Source organism: Thalassophryne amazonica, chromosome 8 (genome assembly GCF_902500255.1).
Source record: "Thalassophryne amazonica chromosome 8, fThaAma1.1, whole genome shotgun sequence".
NCBI classification, from domain to species: Eukaryota; Metazoa; Chordata; class Actinopteri; order Batrachoidiformes; family Batrachoididae; genus Thalassophryne; species Thalassophryne amazonica.
Window position 1 is genome coordinate 86,804,724 of NC_047110.1, and position 27,049 is coordinate 86,831,772.

The window sequence follows — 27,049 nt, forward strand, 5'->3', positions numbered from 1 at the left end:
CACGGAAGTCAACGAAAGTCCAGATTTCTTGTTTCATTTGGGCTTCGTTGCCCTTCGTTAAGTGCCGTGTGACCGGGCCTGAACAAAGTACAATCAGTTTGTCTAATGTGTAACACATGTTAATGTGCAAATATTCTTTGTGTTAACTGTGTGTCTGCACATGTAATATTGTGTTTCAGTCTTTCTTTTTGTGCATTCTCATAAGTTAACGTTAACCATCCAGTTGCATGTTATAATAGCCTTTGGGGAAATGACGGTTGATGAAGTCGATAGCTTGGCTGGTACAATAATAAACCAAAAATGGTGCAAAGATTTGATGAGAAACTTTGTGTTTATTCACTTATGTCATCATGTAATTTCAGGCTCCCTCCTGTGGAACCAGCTCCCAATTCAGATCAGGGAGACAGACACCCTCTCTACTTTTAAGATTAGGCTTAAAACTTTCCTTTTTGCTAAAGCTTATAGTTAGGGCTGGATCAGGTGACCCTGAACCATCCCTTAGTTATGCTGCTATAGACGTAGACTGCTGGGGGGTTCCCATGATGCACTGTTTCTTTCTCTTTTTGCTCTGTATGCACCACTCTGCATTTAATCATTAGTGATCGATCTCTGCTCCCCTCCACAGCATGTCTTTTTCCTGGTTCTCTCCCTCAGCCCCAACCAGTCCCAGCAGAAGACTGCCCCTCCCTGAGCCTGGTTCTGCTGGAGGTTTCTTCCTGTTAAAAGGGAGTTTTTTCCTTCCCACTGTAGCCAAGTGCTTGCTCACAGGGGGTCGTTTTGACCGTTGGGGTTTTACATAATTATTGTATGGCCTTGCCTTACAATATAAAGCGCCTTGGGGCAACTGTTTGTTGTGATTTGGCGCTATATAAAAAAATTGATTGAATTGATTGATGTAACTGCAATGACACGTCAGTAGAATTAGTTTATGAAAAGTATAAGAAAAGGAGGAATACTGAAAGTTTAGTTGTTAGCTCAAGCTGTTATAATTGTGTGCATGCATTCCCTTCAGTTGTGTAGGGTTTCTTCTTTCATCTCAATAATGAAAGGGAATTTGCCTCAAAATGACTTCCTGACATTCATGCTGATAATGTTAAAGATAGGCTGTGAGTTAGTAAGTGAAGAAAACCTTACTGAGGCAGCGGTTTGGTAATGTTCCCCACTGTGGCACCAGCTACATTCAGGTTTTACTTAATGCATTGTTAATGGCTTTTTTGTTTCTCTTTTTTTGGTTTTGTTTGCTTGTTTTTAAACCATTTGGCATTTCTTCGGCAGTTAGGGTGTTAAGCGATGACATTGTAGTCAGTTGCATGCCTGCTTCTTTATCCTTGATGTCACCGCTTCTCCGCTTGTTGATGACCACATTCTGGAACTTTGTTTGTATTGGCTAGGGCTGGGTGTTATGGCCTAAAATTTGTATTGCATTATAATATGGAAGCATGAACAATAACTCTGTGTGTGTGTGTGTGTGTGTGTGTGTGTGTGTGTGTGTATATATATATATATATATATATATATATATACGAGGTCTGTCCAAAAGTATCGGACATTTTTATTTTTTGCAAAAACCGTATGGATTTGAATCACGTGTGATTGCATCAGCTAAGCTTGAACCTTCGTGCGCATGCGTGACTTTTTTCACGCCTGTCGGTTGCGTTATTCGCCTGTGAGCAGGCTTTGTGTGAGCACTGGTCCACCCCTCTTGTCGTTTTTTTATTGCGAATAAATGTCTGAACGATTTGGAGCTTTGCTGCATCGGTTTTTTTCCAGAAACTGTGAGAGACCTCCAGGTGGACACTGTTCGGAAAATTAATTTGGCTTTCAGGGACGATTTTGTGGGGATTACACAGATTAAGGAGTGTTACCGGCGCTTTAAGGACGGCCCACAGCTGCTGAGAGCGCGCCGCGCTCCCAGTGCCGATCGACAGGCTGAATCAACCAGATCATTTCCAACGTGAAGGCTTTGTTGATCCGGGACGTCGTCTGACTTCCACAAAAAAAGGAAAAAGGCGTGGACATCAGCACTTTATCGGCACATTCCACTGTTAAAGGAGTTTTTTTCATGGAAAGAAAAGCGGACGGATGCGCCACCGTGCCGTTCATGGCGCGGGACAAAACCACCTTGGTGTTGGTCTCACAGGACGGCTTTGAGATGGCTTTCAGATGGCTGTCGGTGGGTTTTCAGTTGTGTGACTAACCGAGAAATTGTGGATGAGCCAGGACATGCCAGAACATGTCCTGTGAGGCTTCATCACGGTGTTGCTTTGCGCCATGCGGCTCCATTTCAGTTCAATTTCCAATTCATTTTCAGTTTCAATTCCTCCGCACGTCTGTCTCAATGTGCCGAAAAAGTGCTGATGTCCACGTCTTCCGCAATTCCTGTGCTAGTCAGAGGACGTCCCGGATAAAACACAGCATCCAGTTTGGAAATGAACGGCACATTCCACTGTTACAGGAGTTTTTGTCATGGAAAGAGGAGCGGAGGAATTCCGCGCGTCGCAGTGGAGCTCCAAATCGTTCAGACATTTATTCGCAATAAAAAAACGACGAGAGGGGTGGACCAGTGCTCACACAAAGCCTGCTCACAGGTGAATGACGCAACCGACAGGCGTGAAAAAACTCACGCATGTGCACGAAGGTTCAAGCTTGGCTGATGCAATCACATGTGATTCAAATCCATATGGTTTTTGCAAAAAATATAAAGGTCCAATACTTTTTGGACAGACCTCGTATGTATGTATGTATGTATATATGTATGTATGTATGTATATATGTATGTATATATATATATATATATATATATATATATATATATATATATATATATATAATGTTTCAGAATTGCAGTGTAGATCCTTCTTACATGGGAAATCATTGAATGGCAACTCTAACTGTATTCTGAGGACATATTTCAGATATAATGGTGGTACTTCAGAATACTTATTGTACAAAGCAAATAGTGCAACTGAAATAAATAGGAACAGTTCAAAACCTTTTTCCTCATTTTTCCAACCAAGATACATAATGCAACACCAATAATACAAAATTGGAATTTAAGTCAGAATAGTGCAAAAACAGATTATTTAAAGGATGCTGGGTCTTGTGGCTCTTTTTCTCCCTTAAACACAAAGGTGCCCAAATTATGCCTTTTGAAGGCCCACAAGTTGCTGTATCTGAATTGCAAGGTGCGTTGTGTGGAAAAATGTGAGTCATTTGGAAACACAAAAGTTAAAGTTTAGTGATACGCTCATGAATTATGAAATTTTACCGTGGTCCTACAAAGCATGATCACTGGATTTTTTTTATTTTTTTAAAGCCTGCATTGTGTCACTTTTACCAATGAATGAGTCTATCACAAAGATTAAAAATTACATGAGCATATTAAAATAAATGAATACAAATAAGAAACACCCAAAGACAGTATCACTGAATTTTAGCATCACTGCTGCCAACTCCATGGGTGTGAACAATATATTTGGGTATAAACAAATTATAATGTACATAGTTATGGTCACAACCCTCACATGTCACTGGCAGATGCCATGGGGGGCACCCACTATTTTCTTGAAGATTTGATTCCAGAGAATGAATGATGTGGACAGTGCGTCAAAGTGGTGCCTTACAGAAACCTGGTTACAGCAGGATGAATATGTTAGTTTAAATGAGTCAACACCCCCGAGTCACACTAACTGTCAGAATGCTCGTAGCACGGGCCGGGGCGGAGGATTAGCAGCAATCTTCCATTCCAGCTTATTAATTAATCAAAAACCCAGACAGAGCTTTAATTCATTTGAAAGCTTGTCTCTTAGTCTTGTCCATCCAAATTGGAAGTCCCAAAAACCAGTTTTATTTGTTATTATCTATCGTCCACCTGGTCGTTACTGTGAGTTTCTCTGTGAATTTTCAGACCTTTTGTCTGACTTAGTGCTTAGCTCAGATAAGATAATTATAGTGGGTGATTTTAACATCCACACAGATGCTGAGAATGACAGCCTCAACACTGCATTTAATCTATTATTAGACTCTATTGGCTTTGCTCAAAAAGTAAATGAGTCCACCCACCACTTTAATCATATCTTAGATCTTGTTCTGACTTATGGTATGGAATAGAAGACTTAACAGTATTCCCTGAAAACTCCCTTCTGTCTGATCATTTCTTAATAACATTTACATTTACTCTGATGGACTACCCAGCAGTGGGGAATAAGTTTCATTACACTAGAAGTCTTTCAGAAAGCGCTGTAACTAGGTTTAAGGATATGATTCCTTCTTTATGTTCTCTAATGCCATATACCAACACAGTGCAGAGTAGCTACCTAAACTCTGTAAGGGAGATAGAGTATCTCGTCAATAGTTTTACATCCTCATTGACGACAACTTTGGATGCTGTAGCTCCTCTGAAAAAGAGAGCTTTAAATCAGAAGTGTCTGACTCCGTGGTATAACTCACAAACTCGTAGCTTAAAGCAGATAACCCGTAAGTTGGAGAGGAAATGGCGTCTCACTAATTTAGAAGATCTTCACTTAGCCTGGAAAAAGAGTCTGTTGCTCTATAAAAAAGCCCTCCATAAAGCTAGGACATCTTTCTACTCATCACTAATTGAAGAAAATAAGAACAACCCCAGGTTTCTTTTCAGCACTGTAGCCAGGCTGACAAAGAGTCAGAGCTCTATTGAGCTGAGTATTCCATTAACTTTAACTAGTAATGACTTCATGACTTTCTTTGCTAACAAAATTTTAACTATTAGAGAAAAAATTACTCATAACCATCCCAAAGACGTATCGTTATCTTTGGCTGCTTTCAGTGATGCCGGTATTTGGTTAGACTCTTTCTCTCCGATTGTTCTGTCTGAGTTATTTTCATTAGTTACTTCATCCAAACCATCAACATGTTTATTAGACCCCATTCCTACCAGGCTGCTCAAGGAAGCCCTACCATTATTTAATGCTTCGATCTTAAATATGATCAATCTATCTTTGTTAGTTGGCTATGTACCACAGGCTTTTAAGGTGGCAGTAATTAAACCATTACTTAAAAAGCCATCACTTGACCCAGCTATCTTAGCTAATTATAGGCCAATCTCCAACCTTCCTTTTCTCTCAAAAAGTCTTGAAAGGTTAGTTGTAAAACAGCTAACTGATCATCTGCAGAGGAATGGTCTATTTGAAGAGTTTCAGTCAGGTTTTAGAATTCATCATAGTACAGAAACAGCATTAGTGAAGGTTACAAATGATCTTCTTATGGCCTCGGACAGTGGACTCATCTCTGTGCTTGTTCTGTTAGACCTCAGTGCTGCTTTTGATACTGTTGACCATAAAATTTTATTACAGAGATTAGAGCATGCCATAGGTATTAAAGGCACTGCGCTGCGGTGGTTTGAATGATATTGTCTAATAGATTACAATTTGTTCATGTAAATGGGGAATCTTCTTCACAGACTAAAGTTAATTATGGAGTTCCACAAGGTTCTGTGCTAGGACCAATTTTATTCACTTTATACATGCTTCCCTTAGGCAGTATTATTAGACGGTATTGCTTAAATTTCATTGTTACGCAGATGATACCCAGCTTTATCTATCCATGAAGCCAGAGGACACACACCAATTAGCTAAACTGCAGGATTGTCTTACAGACATAAAGACATGGATGACCTCTAATTTCCTGCTTTTAAACTCAGATAAAACTGAAGTTATTGTACTTGGCCCCACAAATCTTAGAAACATGGTGTCTAACCAGATCCTTACTCTGGATGGCATTACCCTGACCTCTAGTAATACTGTGAGAAATCTTGGAGTCATTTCTGATCAGGATATGTCATTCAAAGCGCATATTAAACAAATATGTAGGACTGCTTTTTTGCATTTACGCAATATCTCTAAAATCAGAAAGGTCTTGTCTCAGAGTGATGCTGAAAAACTAATTCATGCATTTATTTCCTCTAGGCTGGACTATTGTAATTCATTATTATCAGGTTGTCCTAAAAGTTCCCTAAAAAGCCTTCAGTTAATTCAAAATGCTGCAGCTAGAGTACTGACGGGGACTAGAAGGAGAGAGCATATCTCACCCATATTGGCCTCTCTTCATTGGCTTCCTGTTAATTCTAGAATAGAATTTAAAATTCTTCTTCTTACTTATAAGGTTTTGAATAATCAGGTCCCATCTTATCTTAGGGACCTCGTAGTACCATATCACCCCAATAGAGCGCTTCGCTCTCAGACTGCAGGCTTACTTGTAGTTCCTAGGGTTTGTAAGAGTAGAATGGGAGGCAGAGCCTTCAGCTTTCAGGCTCCTCTCCTGTGGAACCAGCTCCCAATTCAGATCAGGGAGACAGACACCCTCTCTACTTTTAAGATTAGGCTTAAACTTTCCTTTTTGCTAAAGCTTATAGTTAGGGCTGGATCAGGTGACCCTGAACCATCCCTTAGTTATGCTGCTATAGACGTAGACTGCTGGGGGGTTCCCATGATGCACTGTTTCTTTCTCTTTTTGCTCTGTATGCACCACTCTGCATTTAATCATTAGTGATCGATCTCTGCTCCCCTCCACAGCATGTCTTTTTCCTGGTTCTCTCCCTCAGCCCCAACCAGTCCCAGCAGAAGACTGCCCCTCCCTGAGCCTGGTTCTGCTGGAGGTTTCTTCCTGTTAAAAGGGAGATTTTCCTTCCCACTGTAGCCAAGTGCTTGCTCACAGGGGGTCGTTTTGACCATTGGGGTTTTACATAATTATTGTATGGCCTTGCCTTACAATATAAAGCGCCTTGGGGCAACTGTTTGTTGTGATTTGGCGCTATATAAAAAAAATTGATTGATTGATTGATCAATTATTATATCATTTACCAACAGGGACTTAGAAGAGAGAGACCTAATGTTTAATAGACCACATTTAACTGTTTTAGTCTGTGGTGCAGTTGAAGGTGCTATATTATTTTTTCTTTTTGAATTTTTATGCTTAAATAGATTTTTGCTGGTTATTGGTAGTCTGGGAGCAGGCACCGTCTCTACGGGGATGGGGTAATGAGGGGATGGCAGGGGGAGAGAAGCTGCAGAGAGGTGTGTAAGACTACAACTCTGCTTCCTGGTCCCAACCCTGGATAGTCACGGTTTGGAGGATTTAAGAAAATTGGCCAGATTTCTAGAAATGAGAGCTGCTCCATCCAAAGTGGGATGGATGCCGTCTCTCCTAACAAGACCAGGTTTTCCCCAGAAGCTTTGCCAATTATCTATGAAGCCCACCTCATTTTTTGGACACCACTCAGACAGCCAGCAATTCAAGGAGAACATGCGGCTAAACATGTCACTCCCGGTCCGATTGGGGAGGGGCCCAGAGAAAATGTCATTGTCAGTTTCTAATTAGTCTGTCAAATCCCTCTTGAGAAATATATAAACTTGCGTGTGTGTGTGTGTGTGTGTGTGTGTGTGTGTGTGTGTGTGTGTGCATGCATATGTGTCTATAATTTCAGTCTGCAAATTAATCATTCTTTGCTCCACAGGCTACAGAACTGTATTCTGATTGGTCAAAATGCGAGTGGGGCTCAAACACTTATCTTATTTCCCATCAGAAAGGTGTTGAGCGAGTCGCTGTGGGTGCGCCAAACTTTCCCACTTCTGATTGTGAAATTCAGCAAGTGTTTCTGTTTGGAAATGGCTTTTAAACAACCAAAGGTTGTCATGAGAACTGAAGCTTCTGCACCAAGTCGAAACCAAAGTCTGTAATACTAGGCAGGGGGAACACTGACAAGTAAAAGTCTAGTCCACAGTTATAACTGTCTCATATTTCTTAAATGTTTTTAAGAACAAACAGCAGACAGGAGGCCGGTGTGAGTGGCCTGCTGCGGCACTTACCGAGCCCGCAGACCTGGTAAGCATATCGGAGGCAATGAGAGTGAGGCCTTAGTTGATGTACCTGATCACTCTGTATTTGTGCAGCCTCATAATAAATCTGTCCATGATGAATCCATCACACTGTTGGCTGTCAGAAACAGAATTTGTGGTTGTTTTGCTTCCTGTGTGTCAACAAATGTATGACTTAGTGCTCTCTTTGTTCTTTAGGCACTAACAAGAAGAGGAACCACTTAAATCAGAGAGTCAAGCAGCCTGATTATAAAGTAGCTTATGTTCAGCTGGTAAGACATGCACATGCACACAACCACACAGTATCATTCTCATACTCCAGGGTTGTAATGCATACGTGATATGTATGCTCCAAAACATGTAGAAATGTTTGTCCACACAGAAAAGAATAGCGTAGTGAGGGTGTGCACACTTCATGCATGCTTCAACATGTGATTACACAACATTTCCTTGTGAGCTGAGGACGATATGGTGAAGTAGAAACACAAAAGAATGATAGAATATACATATACACAATGTAGTTATTTTCGTCTGTTAATTTTATTATATGTGTGACATGTTGCTGTCAGCCATTCACATTATTTTGATACTAACAAAGACTGACACGCAATAAGACTAAGAAATTGGGAGGGGCATGCAGCAAAGGTTGCCCAACCCATTTTTGCTTTTGTGTTTCTTTTCTATCTTTTCTTATACAGTGTTTTGGAACTTTTAGAAATTTAAAGATTGATATTACGCTGCGGTGTCACTGCAGAAATGTCTAATGTTCTCCTGCAGTGATACTCTCTGACGTCACATGTACCTCTTCTTTCAATGTTTTCCATTTCTTCTTGGTGGGCTCACACCTGTCCCAGCCGGTGTTTGCTTAATTATACATGAGCCGAATATACATGCTCTTACATCTGGGTGAGTTTGGTGCTATAACAGGCCGAGCAACAACTCTGTGCACCTCAGCTAATTTCTCCCAGCAGATGTTGATTAGCCATGTTTAGCACAGTCCTCCTGAGCATTCACACTACTCTGCAAAATTTGGAAAAGTCAGATTTTTCCTGATCATGTTGTACTCCCATCAATTTTGACTTGGCCTCGGCTCGGGAGAGACCAACACAACTCCGTGTCATTCTGGACAAACTTGGTGTACGCTTCATCCTCAACTCTGAATATTGCTGGGTAATTATTTCTGTGCTCACTGTCAAAATTTGATGCAAAGGTGTGTTGAGCATTTACATGCAGTGGTGGGCACAGTTCTGCTAATCCGCTAACCCCTAATTAGCAAAGCTAACCTTTTTGTTAGCGGATTAGCCTTTCAGCTAATTTTGAAAAACATCAGTGGACCACTTAGCTTCTGCTAAATTTAGTTCCACTAAGTTTCAGTCCTCTAACTTTTTTTTTTTTTTTGCTGGCATAGTGAATAAAACTTAACGGTCAAAACCATCCATATTAGTACCTACCTGTTGCGTGTTTTGCGATAGTCAGACGGCTGAGAGCTCAGTCCTCCCCCGCAGAAGAGAGTTGAGCGGGCCAGCTGGCTGGTGCTGCCTAAAAAAAAAAAAACAACAAACAGCCATTTATATTCCACATGCAAAAAGGCAGACAGCAGGCAGCAAACATGACATGCAAAGCAGTTTTCACTCATGGTTTTGCTCATAAACAATTAATTCAGGACAGTTTAACGATATTAACGGTACCTCTGTCATTTTTACAGAGAGAAAATATCACACATATGATGTATCTTTTAAAGCAATGTGCTAAATTCTGAAAGTGTGAGCATTGACCAGACATATGTGCTGAAAGGCATTATGGGAAATTCAAATGTCTCTTTCGATCACTCCCCCCCCCCATCAAAATGCTAAGAACACTGCCATCTACTGGATGGGAATCTGAACAGCGGCCCATGTTAGTTGTGAATTACTTCACAAACAGAATTTTCAGTTTTGCAAATGCCTTTTTTTTCACAAATGAAAAGAAATGACATATTTACAAATACACATTTATTTGTAAAAACCAAGACACACGACAGTAACTTCTGTTTTTTTTTTTTTTTTTTTTTTTATAAAGAATAAGCTGTGCACGCTGGTCTGCATCCTCACAGTGCTTCAACTTGAAACTGCTTATCGGTAGATGAGAGTACTAAAGTTAGTGGTTAGCTGTAACTTCCGCAAATTTTTTTGGCGGTTTATTGGTTTAGCGTTATAAAGGTAACTGTTCAGTCAGTGGATTAGCGGTTATCGAAGCTAATGTTTTGGTTAGCTGTGCCCACCACTATTTACATGCAATTTGATGAATCTGGCCCTACATTATTTTTGAGCATTGCCGCATACTCGGTGCACAAGCAATTGCTCTCTGATTCTTGTCCAGTACACTGTAGTAGTGTGGGACCTCTCCACAATAACTTTTGTTTTTACTGTATTGTATCATTTGCTAATTGTGAGGACCCTATTATTTTAGTCCATTTTGGGTAGCCTAAGAGTTCAGCTTTTATCCCTCTGCCATTTTTAGGAGGAATTTTGTGAAACTTTCTACGATTCCTTGTTGCAGTTTGGTAATACTCATATTACCATATTATTCTTGTTGGGCCCATTTTTCCAGAGTTATGGCCCTTGATTAACAAACCTAGACACTGCCAGTTTCATGAGTTGGTGCCTGGATTCTGTAATCAACTCCTCACATATTTAGGATGAATTTTGTGAAACTTGGTACAGTTCCTTGAAGTGTTATCAGAATGTAGCAAGCACTTGTATCAAAGCACCATTTGCCAGCGGGGGATATTGTGCTCTCAGAGCACTCTTGTTTGTCTTGGGAGGTTTTTGAAGGGGGACTCACTGTGATAGGGAAGTGTGCATACTTACATAATGTTCTTACTATGGAGTCCTGAGGGGACAGGCAATCTTTGAAGGTGAGCGTTCAAGCTCTCTGTGTCTCACAGAAATTTACACCCAGGTACATGTACCCACACATGCATAGGGAGAAAAACAAAAAACAAAACATGCATCGTTCCTTTATTTCATTTGAAATAATCTGCTTGTTTTTGTGAGAAAATCATATATACGTACAGACGCTCGCGGCACCTTTCTCCTGAGAAAGAAGTGTTGTAGGTTTTCACTTGCACTCCAGATGATCGTTTATGTTTGGTCACATACTGTTAGAGGAAATACTGAAATATGTTTCTTACCTGGTATAGGTCACATTTCTGTGCATTTATGGGCAAGTGTGCTGTGGCATAGGTGGAGTGTGTGCAATCATGTCAGGACTCTCTGCAAATTTGAATGGACACCCCCAGTGACTGTAATAACTTGAGGTATTCATTGTTTCTCTCATAGGGTGAGTTTGTGTGAAGAAGGCTCATTCCATGCACTTCTCATCAAGAATTTGTTGTGTTTTAGAGTTTGGAATCAAAAGACATTTCCCAGAAAGCAAAAGTGTCACTGTTTGGAAGTCCCTCTAATGTGGACATGAAAAATATGGACCTTTATTTTACTCCAGACATTTTAATCTTGTTAATATGAATCAGCCATCATGCAGACACTTGTTTATATTGCACCGACCCTGTAATTGGGACCCATCAATCTTCATGAAAATTGTCTAAACATGACACGTTGAAAGAGGATGCATAACTGAAGCAGCCATGAATCTTGTAAATGGGTGACTTCCTCTTGTCTGACACCAGCCAGCCACCGCCCCCACCACACACACACACCCCTTTGTGTGTGTGTGTGTGTGTGTGTGTGTGTGTCGACATGGATACTTTGGTGTCATCAAGCACACATATCAGTGATAGGTGTGAGGATGCAGAGCAGCGTGCACAGCTTTTTTTTTTTTACACTGTCTTCTGAAATCTTTCTCGTTTGATGCTAAATACTGGGTGGAAATGCTGAGATGCAATCGCTTGGTTTCTAAAGTATAAAACCCACATGTTGAGCCTTTTTCTCAGGCAGGTTTGTGGAAAAAAGTGCTCTCTCACTGCCTTTCCAACTTCCCTTATGTGTGCATGCACACTCTCACACAGCGCTCCAGAAATCCCTCCTTTCGTTTGCAGCGGTGGGTAGAAAACAAGATTGCTCGTAATTTACTCCACATGTGAGCGAGTGTTCCGTAGTTTGATGCTCACACTGCGGTCCCTCATCCTTTCCTCTCCCCCTCATTTCGCCTCCTCCCTGTATCTACCATAGCTGTAGTAACATGCGCTCTCAATCTCACACACACTCTCTCTTTCTGTTGGTTTGTGGTTAGGGGAGACCTCCCGTTAGCAGGGTTCCATGACGGTCATTTTCCTCTAGGTTAGGGAGGACTCCGGGTATTTGGGACTGCGGGAAGGAGATAGTGTCTGCGTGTGTGAAATATGCCGTGTGTGTGGGAAGGTGAGTGTGTATGTGAGGGGTGAACGGGGGGTGACTAAGGGCATGTTGGAGTTATGCCAGAACAGAGGTCCAGAAACCTAGTAAAATAATCTAAGAAGGGGGAGACTGTTTGTGGGTGAAACTGGGTGATGGTGGAGGAATATAACAGAAGCAGAATATTGTGAACAATACTGAGTCTGTTTGGCTGATTTTACACCTGACCACACATTAGTGGGACCAATCTGTTTGGACTTTACCATTCCCATGCATTGGTTGGAGACGAGCCTTTGGGCCCATGTCCATCCACATAGCATTTTTTTTCTTCTTTTTTCATGGGCGTCAGTTTCTTTTTTCAATTGCTCTAAATGAGAACAGAGTGCGTGTAACTGCCTCCAGAAATAGCACCACGCCCATCGTCTTTTCTCAGAAGTCTTTGCCTTTTTTGTACACCAAGCACTTTAACTTGAAAGTCCCTCAACATTTGAGAAAGGTGCTCTTCAGGCAACCAGTCCGACAGAGAAAAACTTTCACCTTCACAGAAGGATAAGTTTGTATTCGCTGTTTCTGTCTATAGTCAGCTAATATGCCACATAAAATCTATTGCAAAGGAGACACAAAAACTCATCTGTGATGGCAGATTGGACAGATGCTGTCATCCTGCTGAGGCTGAATACTTTTATCACTGAACATTATAAGCTTGTTGTTAGCTATTTATTGTTGTTGTAGAAACATATCACATGAGGAGCATGTTTTCTTTTTTAATAAAATGCTGAGTTAAGGCATTGTGATGAAGCATTTCTCTGAGCCCTCTCTGGGCTTTTGGGAGGTGGGTAAGCCCAACACAAAATTTATAACTTTACAGTCCCATCATATTTACAGCTGCTCCAGTGTTAGGACATCAGCAACAATGAAAAGCATATCGCAACAAAAGAAATGCTAAACTTGCCTCATGTAACATGACCTTTTCCACAAGGACAGTGTGTTTCATCCCACATCCGAGTGAAGGCGTTTTCCCACTGACTATTACAGGCGTTGTGCGACCATTCTCTGAAATATCTCTGTTTTAATGCTAATGCTAGTACACTTGGACAGGAGCCCCAGTTTCAAGTATGTCATATAGTTTGATCCTCTATGGAATTAAGTTGGGATACACGAATAAATCCACTTAAAGAATGGAGGTGCATTAACCAGTGACTGAAGGTGATGACTAGATGTCTTAGGTACTAGGTTTCTTTGGATGAATCTTGGTAGCATATCGAGGTGCACTTTAATTACAATCCGAAGGGGCCAACATGCACTGCGTGCGAGTTAAACCGTGCGTGCCTATGTGCGCTTGAATTACAATCACAACCCGCTCACTGGAGCCCCTATTTTCGCAGTTCATGTGCTACTCGGGTGAGGTGGCAAGCATCACACTTTGCTTACTACATAGTAGCAGGTGGCTATGGTGAACTTTAATTACAGTCCGAACAGGCCTGCGCGCTCCATGTGCGAGTTAAAGCGAGCATTAGTCCAGTTAAAATATACCTGCTGTGTACGACATGCCAGATCATTGCAGTGATCCAATGCAACTTACTATACCTTAACTAAAGCGACATGAAATATACAATGACATGGCTAAAATTCATCTCTATTACCCGTGTATAGGTAATTCAGCTAGTATATTAGACGGCTGTGTGTGTGTGTGTGTGTGTGTGTGTGTGTGTGCGCGCGCGCACACACATACGCTTTCAACCTAATGGCCCCAGTGGCCTCCCCCTTGGTGCCCTAGTCACCATAGCAAGTTTGGTGTCGATTGTGTAATTACTGTGGCTGTGCATGGCGAACACACACACATGGTCAGCTTTATATATTAGATTCAGGAAATACATTTGGAGCAAAAAGCTATATGATAACATTTATTCTTACCAGTGATAACACGTTGCTGGACATTGATGCAGATGTTGAAGCTGGTGCTGTTGTCAGAAGCCCGTGACGGGGCAGGGGAGCTTGGAGAGTCATCTCTGATGATGGCGCCCAAACCCTCCTTGCTTATGAAAGTGGATTCTTGAACAAAGTACACTTTATTATGATTTTATTACAAGCACAAAATGAAATGGTAACATATATATATATATATATATATAAAAAAATTTTTTTTTTTTAAAAACATCATTGTAATGCACTAGCTTAGTCAGATGTTCACATTCATTGCTGACATGTTGACTTTAGGTGTTTTTTTTTTTTGTTAGAAGTGAATACTTTAAAGCAGAGCATGGTGCTTGCTAGTTAGCAGTCAGTGCTAACTTACTACCTCACTGTGTCTGCACTGCATACATTAGACAACGATGTTACTTTAACAGGAGTTTAGACTCAAAATATCCTTGTTTGTTAAAGTGCGCTACCCACCAATGGGATAGGTAACGTTAAATGGTGCTTTAATGCAGACTATAGACTATAAAATCACAATAACACTTACCATCTTTGCCTCAAAAGCCATAGCTGAGTCAAGGTCACCCTGCTTGCCATTGCTTGCCAGTAGGTGTCTGTAAATGGAGTACATCTGGTCTAATTATTTCCGGCCCTTATGGTCTGACACACTCCAGCCATTGTGCTCATTGATGGTCCTGTAATCACATTGAAGATTTTTTTCAGCTTTTCTCTGCATTGCTGGACGTCCGGTGGTACCCATGAGCGGCCAAAAACTGGGAGATCTGAAATGTTTTCTCATTTCGGGTCGCTCCATCACGCTCTCTCTGAATTCTCTCCTACGCCACCAGACACAGAAACATCCGCAACTCGTCAGAGGACCGCGGTGTGGTTTTGTGCAAGTCAAAAAACCTCTTGTGAAATGAAAGAAAAGCACAGTAGCTATAATGCTACCATTACAGATACATTTTTGTAGACGGCAAGCCTTTAGTTTCAGTGATAGCTGGCCTTCTTTTTGGGGTCGCCATGGCTTGCTGATGCCAGACGGCCTTCACTCTAACCATGGAAGGCCCTGCCATCTTATCTGCGAACATAGAGCGCTACAGGGAGGGTAACATTAGCACTCTACAGCAAGCCATGGAGGAGGTGATTTAAGAACCACCTGGGCTTACAACTAATGTGGGCATGGAATCCATTAGCTTAGTAGGGAAATTAGCGCAGAAAATTCACTATGGTATAGTGCAGTGTATTTGGCAGGGAGGGAAATTTGTCAAGTTGAGACTGTCGCCTGCTTCCACAGATGTGCCCATAAAGAGCATAGAGGGAATATGTTTTGCAAACATAATACCTATTACTACATTGGATGACATTAAAATTTAGGATGGCCAACTGGCTGTTCCTGCAACATGAAATATTTTGCGTCTGCTTCTGCTACCTACAACCCGTGTGAAACTTCTTAAACCCGAACCTAATTTTGGGCATCTTATATATACAACTCTGGAACCACCCCCAAATCCCAACATTCCAGTTGTCAACCCCACTGAGGTCCTTAGTTTGGGTCACATGAACATAAGTGCATGGTCCTCAAAATCATTGATGATAAATGATCTAATTATGGAACACTGCTTAGATATGATTGGTTTATGTGAAACCTGGCTTAAACCTACTGTTGTCCTCCTCTTAAATGAAGCCTGCCCATTGGCCTACACATTTAGTCATGTCCCTCGTGAGGCAAGGGTGTTTCTCTAATTTCTAAATCTAGGTTTAGTTTACTAGATGTTGGGGGTCTAAAATATAATTCGTTTGAACATTTGACCCTTCTCTCTGCCCAGGATACTATGTATAACCAAGGTCAGAAGAATAAAAATCATCCATGTTATTTTGTCATCATATAGGCTCCTCGGCCCGTATTCTGAATTCTTAAATCAATTTGGTGAGTCTAACTTGGCAACATGTGAAGATAACATTCTGATTGTTGGTGACTTCAACATTCCTATAAATAAGCCTTCTGACCCCCTCTGCAAATCATTTATGTCAGTTCAAAGTATTCCAGAAAGGGCTGAGAGGGTGCAGGTCTTCTTTGCAGCCGCTGACTCCAGCAGGTGATTTCACTGATTAACATCACTTTGAGCAGATGGGATGAGTTAATCGGTGAAATCACCTACTGGAGTCAGTGACTACGTTTACATGCAGCCAATAACCCTTTCATAACCGGAATATTAGCAATAACCCGGTTGCGCACGGCCATGTAAACACCCGCAAAAACCCAAATATGGCCTTTTCTAACCCGAATATCAGGTCATATAAACGCGCATCGGGATATCCCCATAGAAAGGAACATTATTTTCTGTTCTGCGCATGTCCTATCCGCAAGGAATCTTGGTCTTTTGAGTATGGCAACTACTTGTATTCGGCACGCGCAACCCACTGGACACCACAGAAGCAGAGGTAAACAAGTATGGCGAAATCCAGATGCTGCAGCACAGCACCACACCTTTGGAGCGAGGAGGAAACCGAATACTTCATTAGTATCGTGAAAGACATGAATATAATGTCTTTTATTGACCGAGAAAGAGGAAGAAGAAACAGAAATGACGCATATTTGTGTCATGACGTTCTCCGTGCGTCTGGACGTTGTCCATGCGTCGCTGTTTAGATGGGGACATTCCAAATGATATCAGTGACCATGTATACAGGAGTAACTCTGTCTGCTTAAGCATGTAAATGGGTTATTCCTAATGATTCAGAAACCGGAATATTGACCTTAACCTGAATATTAACGGCATGTAAACGTAGTCAGTGGCTGCAAAGAAAACCTGCACCCTCTTGGCCCTTTCTGGAATACTTTGGACACCACTGATTTATAGACATTATGGATATACTGTATTAGGATTCCATCAATGCATTCAGGTTTCGACATACATTAGTGGAAATACCCTGGATTTGGTCCTCATTCGTGGTATCGCTCTCACAAATCTTGACATCATGCTTCTTGCTTCAGTGGTCTCAGATCACTCATTTATTAAGTTTACAGTCTCAATTCACTTTGAGTTTATTTAATTTATATAACATCAAAGCACAACAAAGCTGCCTCAAGGTGCTTCACACAAGCAAGGTCTAACCTTACCAACCCCTAGAGCAGGGGTGGCCAAGTTCGGTCCTCGAGAGCCACCTTCCTGACATTCTTAGTTGTCTCCCTGCTCCAGCACACCTGAATCCATTGAAGGGCTCATTAAAAGTCTGCTAACGAGTCTTTCATTGGATTCAGGTGTGTTGGAGCAGGGAGACAACTAAGAGTGTCAAGAATGTGGCTCTTGAGGACCAAACTTGGCCACCCCTGCCCTAGAGCAAGCACGCAGGTGACGGTGGTAAGGCAAAACTCTCTCTGATGATATTGAGGAAAACTCAGAGAACAAATGAATAGCTGCTCGTGGCCCTCCCCCCCACGACACACATACACACAATTTCAGTATCTTCATGTGTTTCTTTTAATTCTTTTACACATCTTAAACACATTTTTAAAGTATTTCTGTGTTTTTACAGAACTGTTTATGCATTCACACATTTTACAGCCTTTGTAAACATTTTAAACATTTTTAAAGAACTTTCTATTCTTTCACACATTTTACACCCTTTTCAAACATTTTAAATGTGTTTTTAATGAACTTTCTATTCTTCTATTTTTATCTTTTGTCATATTTCAAACATCATTTTTTAAACATTTAAACATCTCTGTGTGTTTTTAAACGTCTTTTGCATAACTAACACATTCTAACATAAATAATAAGGGATGGGTATTGATAAGATTTTATCAATATCGATACCATTATCGTTTCTGCTTATCGATCCGATTCCTTATCAATTCCCTTATCAATACCTCCTTTGAATTTTCTGTGTACTAAAAGTAGTCTTTACAGTTTTCTATGTCAGTAACATTTTATTGAGTCTTAAAGTAAATAAATATGAAATTGGTCACTGGTTACAAGCTTTTACAAAGTTTTACAAAGCTGAAGAAACAGAAAACAGGAAATCAAAACAACATCTGCTGCATCAGCTTCAGGCATGGCAGTTCATGGTTAGTCCGTCCAGCATCCCGTCGCCCACATAGCCATTTGTCCACTAGCCGGGCGTCAATTTGGCCCACTTTCGGGCCACTACGGGCCAGTGCAATTTATCAAATGATAGCCCACTCGGGCTACTACAAAATATGCAAAATTCTATTTATTTTACCATATTTTGCGGTGGCAAAGTCGAATTTCTTCACATCTTCGTGTCATCAAACTTCACTGAGTCTGCCATGTTTGTTATCGTCTCGCACCACGCTCCATGCTCCCGCAGAATCTCGCGCACATTGAAATGTATGCTGTCGATGCGTGGAGCATGCGTTCGGCCATTTCCGTCACCGATCTTCGGCAATGTTCGTTAGCATCTTTAAATGCATAGGACGCTGCAGGAAACGAAGACGAACAAGATGGAAATTTAACAGAAAGCTTTGAAATTCAAATTGAAATATGTTTAAACTACATCCACCCAAACCCAGACAACAACCAGGAAAGAGTTTTGCTAAAGGAATTGGCCAGAAGAGGAAGCTTAGTGATGATGAGTTAAGGGAGACATACAGGCTCTATATATATATATATATATATATATATATATATAGATAGATAGATAGATAGATAGATAGATAGCCTCCCAGCTGACTGGGTTATAGCAGTGGGTAGATGGGACTCATTAGCCATGTTAAGGCGGTCCACCTAGGGGAAGGAAAACCCTGATGTTAAACCCCCAGCCTGGGTTACTGCCCCCGTGCCTCCGAGGAAGGTTCTTTAGCCAGAGGCTAGGAGAAGGTCACTCTGATGTAAAACCTACAGCCTGGTGGTCGCCACAGCCGTCTCAGCTTGTCTGTGCCACTGTGGAGTGCCACCTTGCCTAAAGAGTGGAATTGGTGTGCGAGAGCTGATCCCCACTTTAAGCAGCGAGCGCAGGCGGGAAGGAAAGCCCTGCAGCGATGGGAAGAGGCGAAAACAGCAGGTGCATGATGGCACTGGGAGCTGCAGTCTCGATCCTGCATGCAGGCGGCTCAGGAGCTATGGTCGTTTGATTGCTGATCCGAGACAACAGCGTCATCCGGCAGGGCCCTGGCTGACCAAGCAGCCCTGTTTAGGGATAGCCCTGCTTGCTCCACATGGAGACAGACCTAGAAAAGGTGGTCTAAACATGGCTTGTCTCACTAGACCCGGTTGGCTCACCGCTGCCAACAGGCATCACTACACTAAAGAAAAACAAAGAACCTGAAAATTGCGTGCTGGAATGTACGCACAATGATGGACTCGGACAATAGCGATCGTCCTCGAAGACGCTCAGCCTTAGTCGCCAAAGAGCTAGCAAGGCTTGACATAGACATTGCTGCACTCAGCGAGGTGCACTTTGCAGAGCAAGGGTCACTCACCGAGGAAGGCACAGGCTACACACTGTTCTGGTCAGGGAAGGCTAAAGAAGATCGTCGACTCTCAGGGGTCGGGTTCATGATTAAGAGTGCCATAGCACATAGGTTACACAGTTTGCCAGTTGGACATTCTGACCGACTCATGTCACTCCGGCTCCCCATCAACAACAAGGATTTTACCGTTATTGTTAGTGTGTATGCCCCAACCATGCAGGCCGACATCGGAGTTAAGGAGGCTTTCTATAGCGATCTGCACAACCTTCTACAGCGCGTCGACACCCAGGACAAGCTCCTCATCATGGGAGATTTCAACGCCAGAGTGGGCCGCGACTCTGATGTATGGAAGGACGTGCTAGGGAAACATGGCATAGGCAACTGTAACGACAATGACCGCCTGCTGCTGGAGTTCTGCTCTGCACATGACTTGACGATCACCAACAGCCTGTTCCAACAGAAAGAGATTCCAAGCAACCTGGAGACACCCACACTCCAAACACTGGCACCTTCTGGACTACGTTCTGACGCGACAGCGTGATAGAAGAGACGTACTACATACCAGGGTGATGCCTAGCGCGGATTGCTATACGGATCATCGCTTGGTCCGTTCCAAGATTGCTTTCACTTTCAAGCCCCCTCCTAAGAAGAAAGGTCCACAGTTTAAGAAGCTACAAGTCCACAAGCTGCAAGACATAGACACAAAAATGGAGTTCCAGGCCAAACTAGAGGAGAGACTGGGTGGAGAAGAAGGCCTGCCTGACGACCCTGAACAACAGTGGATGAGATTAAAGACCATCCTTCAGGAGACGGCAGCAGAAGTAGTGGGCTTCTCAGCCATGAAAAATAAAGACTGGTTTGATGAGTCTGATGCACAGATCCAGGAACTACTAGAAAAGAAACATGCATGCCACAAGACTCTTTTAGCTAAACCTGATGACCACTCTGCCAAGACAGCTTACAGAAATGCCTGCTCCACACTGCAAAGCAAGCGCCGCATACTGCAGAACGACTGGTGGCTAGCTTTTGCGGAGAAAACACAACAACATGTCTATGCCGGAGACATGCGCTCCTTTTATGAAGCCCTTAAGACCATCCATGGGCCAGCACATCAAGTGCAAGCACCCCTGTGCTCCTCAGACGGCTCCACCCTTCTGACGGACAAGGAAATCATTATGCAGCGTTGGTCAGAACACTTTGAAAACCTCTTCAGTGACAAGCGCACTGTGCAAGAGTCATCAATCGAGAAGATTCCCCAGGTGGAGGTGAAATGGGAACTTGATGACCCCCCAACACTTGAAGAGATCCGAAAGGCCACCACGCAGCTGAATCCAGGGACGTCTCCTGGCATAGATGGCATCCCAGCAGAGGTGTACCAAAATGGAGGTGAGGTAGTCCTCGACAAGCTTCAGATTCTCTTCTCCAGTTGCTGGGAAAAGTGAAATGGTTCCACATGACCTTCGGGATGCGGTCATTGTCTCCCTGTACAAGAACAAGGGCGACAATTCCGACTGTTCTAATTACCGGGGCATCACTCTCCTCTCAATAGCAGGTAAGATTTTGGCTCGAGTGCTGCTCAACAGGCTTACCCCTACCATAGCGCATGAAAATACTCCCTAGAGTCAGTGCGGATTTCGGGCCAACAGGGGAACCACCGACATGATCTTCGTCCTGAGACAGATCCAGGAGAAGTGCAGAGAACAGAACATGGCCCTTTATGCAGCCTTCATAGACCTAACCAAGGCTTTTGACACGGTCAGTCATGAGGGTTTGTGGAAGATTCTTGCACGCCTTGGCTGACCTCCAAAGATCCTCACCATCATCCGCCAGCTGCATGAAGGCCAGATGGGACAAGTGAAGTACAACGGGACTCTGTCCAGCAGCTTCCCCATCTCAAATGGTGTCAGACAAGGTTGCATCCTCGCGTCCACTCTGTTCTCCATCTTCTTCAGCATGATGCTTCGTGAGGCCAAAGAAGACTTGACAGACGGCATCTATATCCGCTTCAGAACCGACGGAAGTCTGTTTAACTTGCAGCGCCTTCTGTCCCACACTAAGATCACAGAACAGCTAATCATGGAGCTGCTCTTCGCAGATGACTGCGCCCTCGTCGCCCATACGGAGCAAGCCTTGCAGCACATTGTCAATTGTTTTGCTGAAGCAGCAAGAGCCTTCGGCCTCACCATCAGCCTGAGAAAGACAGAAGTGCTATATCAACCGGTCCCCCATACAGCATATACCCCACCCCAAATCAACATTGAGGGTACCAGCCTGAATGCAGTAGAGCACTTCACGTATCTCAGTAGTGTTATCTCAAACGACGCATCTGTTGCCAAGGACCTAGACAGTCGCCTTGCCAAGGCCAGCAGCTCTTTTGGTCGACTCTCAAAGAAAGTCTGGCAGAATCATGCACTGTGCCTTTCCACAAAAGTGCAGGTCTATAGAGCCATTGTGGTCCCTACCCTCCTGTATGGAGCTGAAACCTGGGTTCTGTATCGCCAGCAGATCAGATTACTGGAACGCTTTCATCAGCGTTGTCTCCAAAACATCTTCGGGATCAAGTGGCAGGACTACGTCTCAAATGAGGACATCCTTACCAGAGCCAAATTGCCCAGCATGGAGTCTATTATACTCAAACAACAGCTTCGTTGGGCAGGTCACGTAGCCAGGATGGATGATACACGCATGCCGAAATTAATTCTCTTTGGCGAGCTCAAGGAAGGGAGACGAAACCAAGGGGCCCCCAAAAAGCGGTATAAGGACCAGCTGAAGAAACAGCTCTCCCTTGCAGGCATTCAGCATCAGTCATGGCAGCATCTAGCTACAGATAGACTCAGCTGGCGTTCCAGCATCAAATCCGCCAGCCTGAAGTTTGAGGCAGAAAGAAGTGAGCCCTCACACCAGAAGCGTCAAAGACAGAAAGAGCGGGCAGCAGCACAAGCCCAGCCTACTCAAGTGTTCATTTGCCCCAAGTGTAACAGGTCTTGTGCATCCCGCATCGGACTTTTCAGCCACCAGAGGGCTTGTAGAAAATAAACTAAAAAAAAAAAAAAAAAAAAAAAAAAGGAAAAAAAAAAAGGCCTTCCCACTAACCTCGCAAGCGAGGAAACTGCCAACAACAACAGGCTATATGAAAGAAACAAGAGGAAGAGAGGTTTTGTCCCGACCTGGCCACAGAAATGGCCATGGTTTGGTCATGACCAAGAGAAGAGTGAGGTTTTCTGCCAAATCTGCAGGGCCCATCTGTCGTATGCTGACAAGTAAGTAAAGTATATGCTTGGTCCTGGTAGACCCTGGCTGTTTTGAAGCTAGTTTAAAAGTCTAACCAGCTTGCCTTTGTGGAAACCCCATGGTGACAACATTAGCAAAGGAGCCAAGCATAATTTTTTAAAAATTTTTTTAGATCTATAACTCCAATCCAGACAAGGCATACTTTATAGTTTAGCCAATGCTCCTACATCTGTATTTTACATTTCTGACTGTGAGTTAGCCAACTCTGAGGGTTGCTAAAAATGCCCTCTAAATTTTATGGGAGTCACTTTATTTTTTTACACTTGAGAATGCCCTCTGATACATTTTTTTTTAACTTCATGGTCCATAGACTATTTTATGTTTTTCTTTTTTCTGGATTGGTTTATATTATATAGGCAGTTTTATTTGCAGGATTTCAGGGTGGAATATCATGAACTCTCGTGCGCAAAACCATGAGCCAGTGCTCCTACACTGTGGGCCACTAACTTCTATATTCTACTGGCCCTGTGGGCCAGTGGGGCAAATTGGTTTATGTCAAGCCCTGATGTGTGGGTGTCAGAGTAAGTTTAATACTTTCTTGACATGATTTAATGTTAATTAATTTTACTGGCTCGATATCCAGGTCAGAATGACATTTTAACACATATTTTGTGAGTTTTTTCTGAGTGTATCAGTCGTGAATCCCCTTTGAAAATGCATTAACATCCGGGAACTAGGTCAATATTTTGCCCGGTTAGGAGGTGTCATGTCGCTGTCCATGAAGGGACGTTCATGTTTAGTGGGCAGCATTGGGAGTGTGGACTCTAGTAGTCATATACAGTATAACCTCTTTGTTGGTGCCTCTGCCAAGGAATCTCAGAACGAGGCTCATCTTCCCCCCAAGCAGTGACATCACCCGCCTGACCTGCATAAATGGCGGCAGCTGATCGATGTCAAAGCCTCTCAGACCACGACTAAAACAAGGTTTTCTGTAGATGTTTTATGGTCTTTAGTGTTTCTTGAACTATTAAAAGAACACATTTTTTTGTGTTTATTCACGCTATAAATATTCTGTGGGTGTTTCTGTTCCCCTTTAAATGCAGGAATGGATATACATTGACACATGAAATAAAGAATAATACACAAAATAGGTTGGGTTCACACTGTCTGTAATGAAATAGAAGTCAAAATAAATGTAAGAATCAGGGTTTTTTTTCCCTACCCATATTTTTTTGCAACCCACATTGTCCCAAGATTTTCTGATTTGGGGTTTTAGTTTGCAAGTGAGCTTTGCTTGTTGGTGCTAGCTGCACCACTTCTGTGGCCTGAGTACTCAGAGTGCATGTTGAAAGCTCCCACAGGGTGCTGCTATAAATATATGAATGAGATTTCTGAAAGGCCTCAGTATTTCTCAATGATCCAGTGTAGTACATTCTGTTGCATAGCTCACTTTTCAAATGTATGCCATATTAATTTATATATCATTTTTACTACCCCAGGTGCAACTGCTGCATCTTTTTTTTTAATTTTTATATATATTTTATATTTTTATATGACACACAACTAAAGTCATTTCAAATGGCAACTTTCTGGCTTTAAGAAACACTATAAGAAATCAGGAAAAAAAATTGTGGCAGTCAGTAACGGTTACTTTTGTTAGATCAAGCAGAGGGAAAAAAATATGGACTCACTCAATTCTGAGGAATAAATTATGGAATCACCCTGTAAATTTTCATCCCCAAAACTAACACCTGCATCAAATCAGATCTGCTCGTTAGTCTGCATCTAAAAAGGAGTGATCACACCTTGGAGAGCCGTTGCACCAAGTGGACTGACATGAATCATGGCTCAAACATGAGAGATGTCAATTGAAACAAAGGAGAGGATTATCAAACTCTTAAGAGGGTAAATCATCACGCAATGTTGCAAAAGATGTTGGTTATTCACAGTCAGCTGTGTCTAAACTCTGGGCCAAATACAAACAACATGGGAAGGTTGTTAAAGGCAAACATACTGGTAGACCAAGGAAGACATCAAAGCGTCAAGACAGAAAACTTAAAGCAATATGTCTCAAAAATTGAAAATGCACAACAAAACAAATGAGGAACGAATGGGAGGAAACTGGAGTCAACGTCTGTGACCGAACTGTAAAAAACCGCCTAAAGGAAATGGGATTTACATACAGAAAAGCTAAATGAAAGCCATCATTAACACCTAAACAGAAAAAAAACAAGGTTACAATGGGCTAAGGAAAAGCAATCGTGGACTGTGGATGACTGGATGAAAGTCATATTCAGCGATGAATCTCGAATCTGCATTGGGCAAGGTGATGATGCTGGAACTTTTGTTTGGTGTTGTTCCAATGAGATTTATAAAGATGACTGCCTGAAGAGAACATGTAAATTTCCACAGTCATTGATGATATGGGGCTGCATGTCAGGTAAAGGCACTGGGGAGATGGCTGTCATTACATCATCAATAAATGCACAAGTTTACGTTGATATTTTGGACACTTTTCTTATCCCATCAATTGAAAGGATGTTTGGGGATGATGAAATCATTTCTCAAGATGATAATGCATCTTGCCATAGAGCAAAAACTGTGAAAACATTCCTTGCAGAAAGACACATAGGGTCAATGTCATGGCCTGCAAATAGTCCGGATCTTAATCCAATTGAAAATCTTTGGTGGAAGTTGAAGAAAATGGTCCATGACAAGGCTCCAACCTGCAAAGCTGATCTGGCAACAGCAATCAGAGAAAGTTGGAGCCAGATTGATGAACTGGCAACAGCAATCAGAGAAAGTTGGAGCCAGATTGATGAAAAGTACTGTTTGTCACTCATTAAGTCCATGCCTCAGAGACTGCAAGCTGTTATAAAAGTCAGAGGTGGTGCAACAAAATACTAGTGATGTGTTGGAGCGTTCTTTTGTTTTTCATGATTCTATAATTTTTTCCTCAGAATTGAGTGATTCCATTTTTTTTTTTTCCCTCTGCTTGGTCTAAAAAAGTAACCGTTTTACTGACTGCCACAATTTTTTTCCTGATTTCTTATAGTGTTTCTTAAAGCCAGAAAGTTGCCATTTGAAATGACTTTAGTTTTGTGTCATGTCTGTGATCTTCTTTTTTTCTACAAAATTAAACAACTGAATGAACATCCTCCGAGGCCGGTGATTCCATCATTTTTGCCAGGGGTTGTAGTTAACAACTGCAATCATTTTTTTGTGAATGTTGGCCCAGAGTTGTCTGCTGAGATTCCTGACCAATCCACAGTTCTATGTAATGAATTCATGACAAAGAATCCTTATTCAATGTTTCTCTCTGCAACCAGTGAACAAGAAGTTAAAGAGGTTGTTCTTAATTGCAAAAGTAAAAATTCTACTGACTGTCATGATAGACATGTCACTAGTTAAGAGAATTGTTGACAGTATTTTAATTCCTCTCACTTACGTTTGTAATTTATCATTCCAGTCCGGCTGTTTACCAAGTCAAATTAAAATAGCAAAAGTGGTACCACTATTCAAAAGTGGGAATAAACACAGTTTCGTTAATCACAGACCAATTTCACTGCTGCCTTAGTTTTCAAAAATCTTAGAAAAATGATTCTCTTCTTGACTTGAAAACTTTATTAATAAATATTGAATTATAAGTGAAAGTCAGTATGGCTTCAGATCTGGGAGAACCACTTCCATGGCAATAGTTGAGGCAGTAGAAGAAACAACAAGTGCTCTGGACCAAAATAAATATGCTTTTGGTATCTTTATTGATTTTAAAAAAGCTTTTGACACAATCAATCATTAAATTTTGATATGTAAACTTAAAAATTATGGAATCAGAGGAATAGCTGGGAGCTTATTATGGACAGTAAATTATCCTGGAAAGCCCACATCAGACATATAAAAACTAAAATAGCAAAGAGCCTCTCAATTATAAATAAAGTTAAACAATATCTTGATTATAATGCACTTCGTATTTTATATTGTTCATTGATTCTCCCTTGTTTCACATATTGTGTTGAAGGGAAATAGAAAAGTGTATGGGGAAATAACTGTAAATGTTCAACAACCCCATTATTTTTACTGCAAGAAAGGGCGGTGCGGATCATTTACAAAGTTGGCTTCTTAAATCATACGATCTTTTCATTCAGTCCAAATTATTAAAATTTCATGACCTGGTAAAATATTATACAGTAATTATGTTATTCAAAGCGTTTAATAATCAACTACCTAAAAACATGCAAAAATGTTTTACTTGTAAAGAGAACATTTATGATTTGAGAGGGTGT

General features: G+C 41.8%; 1 protein-coding gene across 1 annotated transcript in view; it reads left to right on the top strand.

Moving 5' to 3' along the window:
- The window catches only part of mrpl23 (mitochondrial ribosomal protein L23), a 125,709-nt gene that overhangs the window by 43,654 nt on the left and 55,006 nt on the right, over positions 1 to 27,049 (top strand). Inside the window, exon 4 of the mRNA XM_034176885.1 lies at positions 8,049 to 8,122. Within this exon, the coding sequence (XP_034032776.1) occupies positions 8,049 to 8,122 (74 nt within the window). The remainder of the gene's footprint in view (positions 1 to 8,048; positions 8,123 to 27,049) is intronic.